The sequence below is a fragment of the Sinocyclocheilus grahami genome, unplaced genomic scaffold, assembly GCF_001515645.1.
Source record: "Sinocyclocheilus grahami isolate Dianchi unplaced genomic scaffold, SAMN03320097.WGS_v1.1 scaffold465.1, whole genome shotgun sequence".
Classification (NCBI taxonomy): domain Eukaryota; kingdom Metazoa; phylum Chordata; class Actinopteri; order Cypriniformes; family Cyprinidae; genus Sinocyclocheilus; species Sinocyclocheilus grahami.
Window position 1 is genome coordinate 1,724,052 of NW_015505644.1, and position 11,993 is coordinate 1,736,044.

Sequence of the window (11,993 nt, forward strand, 5' to 3'; positions counted from 1 at the left end):
GCTCAATCATAAATATGTAAGTGAGAATACAAACAAAACATCGACACAGCTTTACCTTCCTGTTTCCGTCATGTTTACAAGAAACGTTCTGTAGTGTGCAGCATCCATACATTCTTGTAACAACATTAAACTCTTCCAATAAATTAATACATTAGCATCAAGCACAGAAGCTGCTGGAGTGTCTACTGCATAAGAAATGAGCATCTACATTCCCTTTCGAGCCGAAGGCGTCTTCCGTTGTCCGTTGTCCGTTGATCCTCACGCGCACTCTTTGGATGGGCTGAACGGATTCAGTGCTGGCGGGCCTCATGTAGGGCTGGCCTTGTGAGCGTCTCTCCTCAGCTCCTGGATGTGTGGTTTCTGTTGGGTCAGAAAGTATTTGAAGAACTCATACACGGACCAGGCGATGGCCGTAGATGGCATCTGATAAATCACCCGCGCTCTGATGCCTTTAAAGAAGGCCGGCACGCCGCCCAATCGGTACACTGTCCTGAGTGCGTTCACCATGCCGGAGAGATGTCCGCTAACGTGCGCGGAGCTGAGCACCACGTTCTCCTGCGTGTTTAGCAGCGTCTTGCACACGTCTAATGGAGTGGTTATGGCAGCGGACACGGCTCCGGCCGCCGCTCCGGACAGGATGTGTGTCTCGGGCCGGTACTGGCGCTGGGGGTTAAAATGTTCCTGCATGAATTCGTAAGTGATGAAGTGGACGGCCTGGAAGGGGATGTTCATGGTCAGCTGAGTGCTGTAGCTGCGGTAGAAGGCGGCCAGGCCTTCCTTGCGACTGACCGTCAGGACGCAGTCATACAGGCTGCGGTATGGGGAGTTATACATCTGCATCCTCTGCTTCACCACTGAGAGAGAGAGTGAAAAAGATTTTGTGTGAAAATTATAACATTCACTGTACTTATCACTCTCTGGCGAATGCAAATAGGTGATTCTATGCCAAGCCTTATGAACCATGATTTTCATGATTAATAATCAGTGTTGGGGAGTAACTAGTTACATGTAACGGAATTACGTAATTTAATTGCAAAATAAATGTAACTGTAATCAGTTACAGTTACTGGGGAAAAAAACGTGTAATTAAATTAGTTACTTACAAAAATTGTAACAATTTCAAAGATGGTTACATCTGAATACTTTCACACACATACAGATTTGATTGATTTCTTTCCCAAATCTGCATTTTAGCACCTCCGGTTGGGTTTTTTGAGTGGACTTTTCGTTTAAATGCCTAAAATAAGGTGTTTGTTTGACACAAGCTCAAGATATGTTCATGTTTTATTCTACGACATGAAATACATCAGTAAATGTGTTCATTTGTGAATATTATCACAATGTGAGAATATTTGTTGGTCATGGAGCTTATTTTCTGCAATAATCCAAGAATCCAGTGAAATTCCTATTGGATTTTTGTTGAGGGAAGCAGGGTGACTCTAACTTCTGAGCTGGCCTACAAAAATACATCATCACTGCAGCACTATATTGTGATACTTTCTGCATTGGCCAATATCAGCGTCTGATTGGCTGGTTAGCAAAAGTGGCCCAGACAGCCTTGACAAAGGATGCACATTTTGTGTTTTCAAATACTTGTAAGTTATTTTAATCAAGCAATAATGTTTGCATCATATCTACTAGTATTATGCTGACATCAGCCATTAAAGAAAGAAACACATCGTTATAAAAAAAAAAAAAATCTTCACAAAGACCACACAGTCATTTCAGCCAACTGTCAATTTACTACAATTGAGTTTTTTCATGCTCATTAAAAATGCATATTAACTGTATTATTAATGACATATTATACAATAATGATAATTATAATAATAATAATAATAACAACTAACTTGATTTTAATGACATATTTTTGTTTCTATTGTCTAGACCAGGGTTTCCAAACAGGGCTTAATGAAGGAAATGCAGGAGGTTTGTGAGATGTTGAAAGTCTTATTTAAATAAATCATTAAAAAAAGTAAATCGGCTAACTAAAAGATGAATCCCTGGATAAAATGTACAATTATTGTTGATGAAATGTGGAATTTCTTGGGCGTATTCTGCTACAGCTATCTTGAAGACCCCAAAACAAACCACTTTACAGTGTACTTATAACAGTATTAAAATATAAGGTTCATTATTGACTGTGGAAGATTACCTTCTGCTGGGTTCATGATAGCATCGTGGAGGACAGTGGCAACACTTCCCGCCACACCTGAAGTGGAAAAGAGAAGAAAAATTATGTACATCACCCATATCAAGTCACAACATGTTGAAAAAAAACAGAACAGAAACTCATATGCTCATATGCTACATTTACAATGTACAACAAAGGGGCGCTCCACTTTCCATTCCTTTTCCTCAAAACGACGGTACAATGGACAGGGGGGAGGGTAACTAATTTTACATAATAATTACAAAATTTGTCTAATTTTTAAAAAAGGTTTTTATTTAATGAAAAATTATCCTTATTAAATGAACTATTATTTATAAGCTTTTTTCCCTTCTGGGGCCTGAAATTGAGGAATTTTGGTCAATATTGATAATTAAACAATATTTTGCATGCTGAATGTGTTTTTGGGCTGCCACCTTGGCTGGTTTAGGCCCGTCATGGATAATGATGATAATAATATTGCCAGTAGGTGGCAGCAAGTCTCTGTTTTAATCAATTATTTATTGAATCATTCAAATCAAACGATTCATTCAAGACCACTGATTCAATTAGAAACTAAACAAGTGAGTCCATCTGAATGAGCCGTTGAATCACTGGCTCACTCGATTCGTTCAAAAACCGATTCATTCAAGGAACTGTGCTGGCACACATGTGCTGATATTTAGAAAAAGTGGCTTGTGCAATGAATATAAAAACATAAGAACTCATACATGGGTATTTTTTCTTTCATTGCTTGAATTATAAGGGCATTCTAACAGGCTTGATCTCGCAGTGAATGCTTTTGGACTCTCAAGACATGTTTTTGTTTGGTTTTTGCAAAGTTGATGACTGGATAATATCAGCTCTCCTATCATCTCTCAATCCCTCACAGTCACACATACAGCACAGTAAATTTCAGGGGTATGTCTTTAAATTCTAATCAAGGAAAAATCATACCTTCAGTTGTCTTCTTTTTAAAGAACTTCAAAAGTTGCGCTTGAACCATTTTGTGCGAAAAATGACGAAAGCTTGCTTCTGCTTGTGTATGGAGCTTATAATATGACAAAACGAATTGAATTTGTATTGTGTAAATTTGAATTATTGACAAGTGCCATTTAATAAAACTGAATATTATGTGGCATTTAACATAGTTCTGAATTGGATTTTTGACTTTATGTTTTGAATATTAAACATTTGAAATTTAACACAACTGAATGTTTATATGGCAGAGTTTTAAAGAGATGTATTCTATCCATGCATTTGCTTTTTAAAAATACAGCTTCAAGTTTTCAAGATGAAGAGGAAATTTGGAACATCAAATTCAATACGTAGAAATTCAGATCGTATAGAAAGTAGGTCAGAGGTAAAAGAGCAGATGATCTTCGAAAAGTCAAATGAAGCATTTTGGCCAATTAGTAGTTTTCTGGCGTAAGCGTGCGTTTCAAGATCTACCTGATCATGAATCCCCCAGAGGTAGCCTAAGTGATTCTTAAACATTTATGGTTTATATACTTATATGTTAGGTTAGCATTCTCAGCATGCTGTGGATTATCTCTGACCTACTTTCTGTATGATTTGAATTTCTGCGCATGGAATTTTAGAATGTTGAATTTGATGTTCCGAATTTCCTCTTCATCTTGAAAACTTGAAGCTGTATTTTTGCCGTGGATATAAAAACTGGATATTTGCCGTCTAAGATTTCAGAACAAAAAAATAGCTTTTTGAAAATACATGTCTATAAAACTCCGCCATAAAAACATTCAGTTGTGTTACATTTCAAATGTTTAATATTCAAAAAATAAAGTAAAAAAATCCAATTCAGAACTGTGTTAAACGCCACATAATATTCAGTTTTATTAAATGACACTTGTCAAAAATTCAAATTTACACAATACAAATTCAATTAGTTTTGTCATATTATAAACTCCATATTTGTGCGCAGCTTGTTACAGTACCCTTTTCTGATTGGCCAATCGCCGTTATTTAGTTCGTGAATTATCATACATAGAGAATTTTAACATTTCATTTGCATGATAAGTTTTACATAATACACATTATTAATCCAAAGGGGATGGTTAGGGGGGATGGTGGCTTTACAGAGGGGATGCTTTTTGTCATTTTTTTCAACCAGGGGGATGCCATCCCCCCGCAACCCCCCTAAATTTGAGCCCTGCATATATCTGATGCCATTGCGTTATTACATATCAAACTGGTGAATTAGTTATTTGAACCAAAAGCAAACTGTCTGAAAGAACCAGTTCGCAGAAAAGAATCAGCTTTCCTGTTTGCCTGAGGCTATGAATTAGCCTACAGTTAATAACATTGTAAATAATGATCAGCTTCTTGCACAGACCGATTGTTTCGCTTCATAAGACCTCTATATTTAGTCAGGAGCCAGGGATATTCATTTTGCATTGCCTGATATTTTGTAAGCGCCGGAAGCTGCTGATTGCATTTTATGAATCACCAATTACCACGGTTTCAGTTTAAAAATCGGTTTAAAAATATTCTATACTGTTCTACTCAAGAAAAAGTCTATCTTAGATGGCCTGAGGGTGAGTAAATTAACAGCAAGTTTTCAATTTTGGGTGATCTATCCCTTTAAGACCTCACAGAATAATCCCTTCTCCTACCGTTAGCAATGTGACTGTTGCCTCCGTGCTGTATGACGTCACTAAGGCTGCGCTTGATCCGCTCGTAGCAGGCGAAATAGAGTGCGTGTGCGGGACCGGCCCCCAGCACAGTAATATTGAGGCCCCTCAAGGGTCGAAGGAGGCCCTCTGTCCGCACAATCCTCTTCAGTGCACCGTACACACTGCGGTACTGAGCCATTGGGTCCGGCTGTAAACTCTGCATACGTGTCTGCGGACAGAAAGATAGCAGCATATAAGCCTATAAACCATAAAAAGAACAACACTTGATATGCAAAACTAAACTTACAGAAAAACATTTACAAACAAAGTTTAGGAACAAGACCAAATCATGAAAATCAGTTCTGCCATTGTGTAGGCAGTTTCACCTCAAACAGTTTCTGATGTCATAATGTTTTATTCAATTCCACCAAAAAAAGATATAATTACAGAGACCCTAAAAATAGATATTTTCTGACAGAAACAAAAAGGATGGTTAAATTGTTAACACAAAAGGGAAGGAAATACCATCAATATGTAGACATAGATAGAAGCAGTCAATCTGTCTGCTTACCCAACATTTCGGCTCAATTATAAAAACATGTTTTGTTTAATGTGAATGATTTGGCAAGAATCCTCATAACATACACAGACTGAGGGGCACAGGAGCCAAACTATCAGAATAAAGCCTGATCCACAAACTGAAGCTTATTCTGCCCGAAAACCGCCCACTCAGACATGAAGAGACATCTGAGCAACAAAACCAACCAGTTTTTTGCTGCCAATACTTCTGGAGGAAGTATACTTTTATACTGGCTTCCCAGACTTTTTGACCACATATGAATATTACTAAATGTTTTAAAAATCACTCTGATTCAGACTAATTGTCTAATAGTTATTCTGAACATTTGGGAACAATTCCAAACGATTCACTGAAAAGAACTCATACAGTATAGCTTGTTGGAACATTTTTCTCTATACATCTGCAATATCTAACCATTACAGCATTTTAGAGTGTTTTATAACAGAAGGAGATCTAGACTGCAACATGCATATGATGTAAGATGATAGAGTGAAAAAAATCATTGAAGTATGTCTACATAGTCCATGTAAAACAAGTTTAAACCAAACCAAAATACTTATTTTTTCAATCATTTTTCTTTTCCATTCTTTGTCCCATTATCCTTCTAATTCTACCTCTTAAACCTAAACACTAGACAGGCTGGTGTGACCGGTTACAGCTTACTTTGAACAAGATACTATTACAGCGAATCACAAGGGTTTAATTAGCTCTTCTCTAACTAGAGAACTAAACAAACACCCAGGTATGTTATTGGCCAAAACTTTCATTATAACATCCCTGTCATCAAACAGCAACAGCTTGAATATCCTGGAATAACAAGAGAGATATCCCTGAAAACATTCATCAGGGTGGACTGAGTTAAACTGATTTAACTGTTCTGTAATCTCAACTCATGCTTCATTATAACAACTAGGGCTGGGTAAAAAATATCGATATCTCGATATTAATCGATTCTCATTTTTATGGAACGATATCAATTCTTAAATTCCAAGAATCAATTAGTCTAACCTGTTTTCAGTTAATGGACGGAACATTGAAGGACGGAACATATCCCATCCAATATAGCGCAATAAGCATTGTGCTTTGGTACTTTTAATATGAAACAAAGTCTCAGATTTCAAATTCTGTCCATTGTTTTGCAGTATTTAAACAATAAATGCCGTTTTGGCACTGTTTAATCTGGAGTGACAGATCGCTGTAGCGCCTCAGTTCAACAGACGTAGCAGCACAATGCACACGTCAACTGATCATCTCCTCCACATTAATACCAGTTACAGCACAAAATAAACATGACTAAACATCTGAAGGCAAGTTAAAAGAAAGAGTACAACTTTACAATCCGTATCCTGTCTCATGTAATCACTCAATCAGTGTTTCCTGCGCGCAAAGACATCATAACAGCTTGTAAACCATATGACTTAACGTCACATTTACCTTAGAAAAAAAACATTTGGTGACCATAAACTAGGGCTGTGCAATTAATCGAAAAACAGTTTCGATCTCGATTTTGGCCTCCAACGATTATGAAAATACAATAATCGAGATAAATCGAGTCAAAATGCAGCGCTTGGTGATTATTCATGTATACCTTCGTTGGTCATGTAATAAATGAACGTACTTTACGTAACGTAAACTGTAATGCTCTTAAGGGGTTTATCTTGCAATAATGACTGACGTATTGAACGTTTTCCACGTATTATTCACATGAACATGAAATACATGCAGACTGATATGAGAAACATAAAACTAGCACAGATATGTAGGAAACAAGCGGAGCAAACAGCCATGGTAAGTTCGTTTGCTTTAGTTTAGCAGGAAGGTGGACTAGCCTTGTTGAAATCTAAATTTGCACCACTGACATTATATGAGCACTTAACAAACTGAACGGTTTACTATCAAGTAACTATCACAGAGGAGAGGTGACAGTCATGACAGGAATTTGAGTGTGTGTTGTACTCACGTGTGTGTGTGTGAATAACGGCCTGTTAATCAATTTCAAAACGTCCCGTCCCAAATGCAAAAGACACTCTTGCACATTCACACCCTTCTGGATGTGTGAGATTACGACCTCTGCCCTGGCCCACCCATCAGCCATGAGGAGTGACTCACACCAGCCCATCCGTTCCGCACCGATTACTGGTAATACTCTGTTACCGCCATCAGGCCCAATGTTTAAACCAGCTGTCAACTTTCACCTGCCACTGAAACTGCAGTTTATTTAGCCTACATACATATAACATTATTGGCTATTGGTTTAAATAATTGTTGTTTATGATAACGGTTTTAAAAAATATTTTCAGCCTGCCAGTATGTCAGTGAATTTAAACTAATGCTTGCATTGAGAGTATAGGTGCGTGTGTGCGTGTTATTTGAAGGCCAAGTGCCACTAATGTTGTGTTTTAATAATGTTAAATAAAGGAGTTAATATTTAAGTATTATTGTTATTGTTTTCCCGTGGTATCAAGTATCGTGTACTTTTAGTGTTATCAATACCGACTACTAGATTTTTGACATATAATTAATTTAAATACTTTAGCTAATTTAGTTATACACTACCAGTCAAAAGTTTGGAACAATTGTGATTTGTAAATAATTTTGAAAGAACTCATGAAGAGAAGCAGAAGTCATATCCAAACACTGTCAATAAAACTGCTTTTTCAGTATTGCAATTATTTTTTTACACAGTGCTGTAATACAATCTTTCACAGACATGTTTAAACAATAAATGTAAGCAACACATTATTCAATGCTTTTTACTTTTGCATTTACTTCTAGATTTATATATTAAGTTGCTCAAGCAAATGTCAAAACATTTAAACTACTTTACTTACGTTATCACAAACTTACCATTGACAGAAATAGTCAGCTCTACTGCCTTTCCTTTTGCATTTAAATCTTTATTACAAGCAATCCTGCGGTTCATAAAGAACTTTGTTTTCTTACCTCCACGAGTGCCATCTATTATTGCCTTGTTTATCTAAAAGTGCTCTTTCCCTTTAAACCTAGCCAAAAAGTCATATGTGTTGACTGTGAAACACAGTAGACTTTAATAATATGCATTTATGGTGTAATTACTAAATTTTCGTGTCAATCCATGTTCATATTTACTGCAAACAATGCGCTGTTACTTTAATTCAGTGCAGCAATAGACTCGGTACGGAAACGATCTCTGCACTGCTGCCACCGCACCACTCCTGAACGCACTGCCGGACAGCAACCGTGCGCAGTGTGCACGCTTTATTAATCCGTTAACATGAGCGCGGAAAAAATACACACCACATACGCAAACGGAGTAATGTGAACCTGGCGTTATGTGTGTGCGCTGCGAGTGTGCATCAGGAGTGCATCGGTAGCCGATCAATCGGAGCACCCCTAATGATAAATGTGAGATCAAATAGCAATATCACTGGTAACTGTATTTACTAAAGCAATTCATTCATAATAATATTGTATCAGGTGGGAGAAAAAATCGATTCACCTAACTATTGCGATTATTTTTAAAACGATTTAAAAATTGATTGGTTTACCTCAGAATCTAATTAAATTTAATTTGTTTACTTTTCCTAAGAGGTGGTAGGGAGAAGTTACCGCTTTTATTCCAACAGAGGGCGAAATGTATGTGTTCGACTTGAAGCAGCACCACACAGACCTATCGGCGTATGACATCAAAGTACCGCGAGAGAGATTCGAAAGCATGCAGAGCCAATAGACATAATAAATACAATTTATTGTATTAAATACAATTTATTTCAGTGCCGCTGCATTATTAGATGATTATTAGATGACGTCGTATACGTTTCAAGTCGGCGAGAGAAAGCAAAACCATAACTGAGGCAGAGGATCAGACCTCTTTGAGAATTCTTTCTGCACATTCATGTTTTAAATCCCAAGTGTGGAACACTTTGGATTCTACACACTGCCTGGAAAACATGACTAAAAACGGTATGCAAAGTAGCATAGCACTTTATTTTATTTCAGAGAGTATTTTTTCTACTCATTTTGTTGAACATTTGACTATTATATGCATGTGCAAGTTCAGGGTTTTGGTACTTGAAGGTGTCATGGTTCAAGGTACTTTAAAATATACACCGTGTACGTGTATGCTCCTGAAATAAAAGTTAAGAAAGATGTGATGCATTGTTTTGTTAATATATACAGTCGTCTTTAACGATATGATCAAGTATTTTCCATTGTCTAGTCTTTAATAAGCAAAGAAAAATCACAATAAATTGTAATATCGAATCGCAATAGTAATATAATCGCAATACTCAATTAGGGCTGCACGATTAATCGAATGCGATTGTCATGTGCATTTTGTTAAAAAAGCCGGTTCTGTAATCAGCAGTAAATCATCATCATCACGTGCTTTCAGATGGAGCAGCATTTACTACACATTGCTCCCTCTGGCCTTCGGATGGAGATTTACTGCTGATCACAGAACTGAAAGATACGTTTGACAATTGCAGCTTCTGTTGAATCGCGATCTCGATTCCATTTCGATTTATCGTGCAGCCCTATACTCAATTATCGCAATATAGTATCGGGATAGTATTGATTTGGCAGATTAGCGTATCATCCCAGCCCTAATGTGCACCTTTCTCATTGTCCATGAGCATGAATGATTGCAGATAGAGACAGTGAATGTGTGTGAGTAAAGGTCATATATGGAAAAGCACACCAAGTGTACTGAAACGCTCCTTAAATGTGCTTCTAGGAAGTGACGAACCTCGTACGGCTGGCAAGTCCCCCACTATTTCTCACACACTGGAAATTCCAGTTTCACTACAGCCTGAAACACTACTACAGACACACGTGCTCCAGTAACTGAATTGCAACATCACGTTTGGGTAGTTTTCAACAGGACATTTAATTACTAACTATAATACAATGACAAAGTTTAAAGCACACTTGTCTGCTTTAAAATGGACAATGAAATTTAAGCAGTCACTAATCAACATCGCTAACAAATCTCTATTTCCCTTGTTCCTGAAAACTTTTTTTTGTTTTTTAAACCAGGCAAAAGCTTAGAGGAAGTATTTAAAGCTAATCGCTTTCTGGATGTTTGACAAATGATTTACTGGTCTGTCACACAAATCATTGAAAGTCTGACACCTTATCTTCGGTTAGAGGGATAATATAACTTACTTTTATAATTCAACATTAATTTAATTTAATGTCCTTTGCTCTGCATTTAACTTATGTGTTGTATTTCTGATACATGACAGTGGGATTTTATTGGCTCAATAAATAGTTTATGACATAATTGGGGTCAGTAACGCATTAAAGTGTTCACAATAAAGAAAAGTTATATTTTGGGGGGTTTTATGCCTTATTAGACAGGACGGTAGAGAGCAGAATTGGCCTGTCAAAAAACAATTAGAATTTCGAATATTCGTCAAATTTAAAATAAAAATCCACATTCGAATGCAAAAACATTGCTATAGTAAACGATGCAAAACTGAAACCAAGCCGTTCACACAGAACACATATTTCGCTCATTTTCTAGAGGGACATCTATCACCGCTGCACTCGCATCTCGCACAAAGGAGCCGCATGTTTAGAAAGCCATGTAAAATTTATACAAGTTCAACGTTGAAAAAACATCTCTCAAAACTTTATGGCAGGGTTTTTCACCATCCTACTGCATCTCATGTTTTTAAATGAAAAATGTACTCTGTGTGATCACTATCGGCATATAATCATGTTGGGATGTTTGATCAGCGGTCTCTAAAAAGGCCGATCTAAAAAAACGATCTCAAGCTGATGACGCTGCCATGAGAGGTTTGGCACAACATGCAGCGGCACCGTCTCCGTCTCTGTCCGGCGCGGGTAAAATAATTATAGTGCTGAAGTCAGCGGTCTCTAAAAAGGCCGATCTAAAAAAACGATCTCAAGCTGATGACGCTGCCATGAGAGGTTTGGCACGACATGCAGCGGCACCGTCTCCGTCTCCGTGAGGTACTCCCCTTTATATTTCTTCATTAAATAACTTATAAAGTAATTTAAAAACCTTGTGTGAGACGTAATTTCACAAACAGCGTGAGTGAATCACCAAATGCTCTCTTTCTCTCTCAAAATACGCAAATGAGAGAGAGAGATTTTTGGCTTCAAATCACCACACATCGCATCTATCTATAAGTGAGCTGCACGCTGCACAGTTGACACAGGAATTGTGACTTGCACAATCGAGGCAGTGTCACATCGTCACTAAAGTTTATAAATTGCATTACTTTTTAATTCTTGCCAATGTTTAAACATTCAGCGCCTGCGCGCTCTCCTGATGCACACTCGCAGCGCACACACATAATGCCAGGTTCACATTACTCCATTTGAAGTGCATGTGGTGTGTATTTTTTCCCGCGCTCATGTTAACGGATTAATAAAGCGTGATCGGTGTAAAAAATTCTGATCGGGGCACCCCTACTATGCATACATACATGATGCTGTTTTGTTTATAGTTGTTTAAGCAACTTAATTAATTATAATTGGTTTATAAATATTATTTTAAACATTATGCACTTTTTTTCCACAGATAGTCATGTTATCTTATGCTTTGAATAAACGTGTATTAGTAATATTTTGCTTGCCCTCTTGTGGCCTCAGGAGAGAAGCCAAAAGCTTTTCTTCACCC

The 11,993-nt window shown here is 37.3% G+C and overlaps 1 protein-coding gene across 1 annotated transcript; it reads right to left on the reverse strand.

The window, feature by feature from the left end:
• Nucleotides 1-9: 9 nt before the first annotated feature.
• Nucleotides 10-7,522, reverse strand: LOC107553129 (mitoferrin-1-like). Its single transcript, XM_016235248.1, has 4 exons — nucleotides 7,517-7,522; nucleotides 4,783-5,011; nucleotides 2,156-2,212; nucleotides 10-854 (listed from the first exon to the last, which is right to left on the reverse strand). The coding sequence occupies exons 1-4, from the start codon at nucleotides 7,520-7,522 to the stop codon at nucleotides 307-309; spliced, it is 840 nt and encodes a 279-aa protein (XP_016090734.1). The 3' UTR covers nucleotides 10-306.
• Between the last annotated feature and the right edge of the window lie 4,471 nt (nucleotides 7,523-11,993).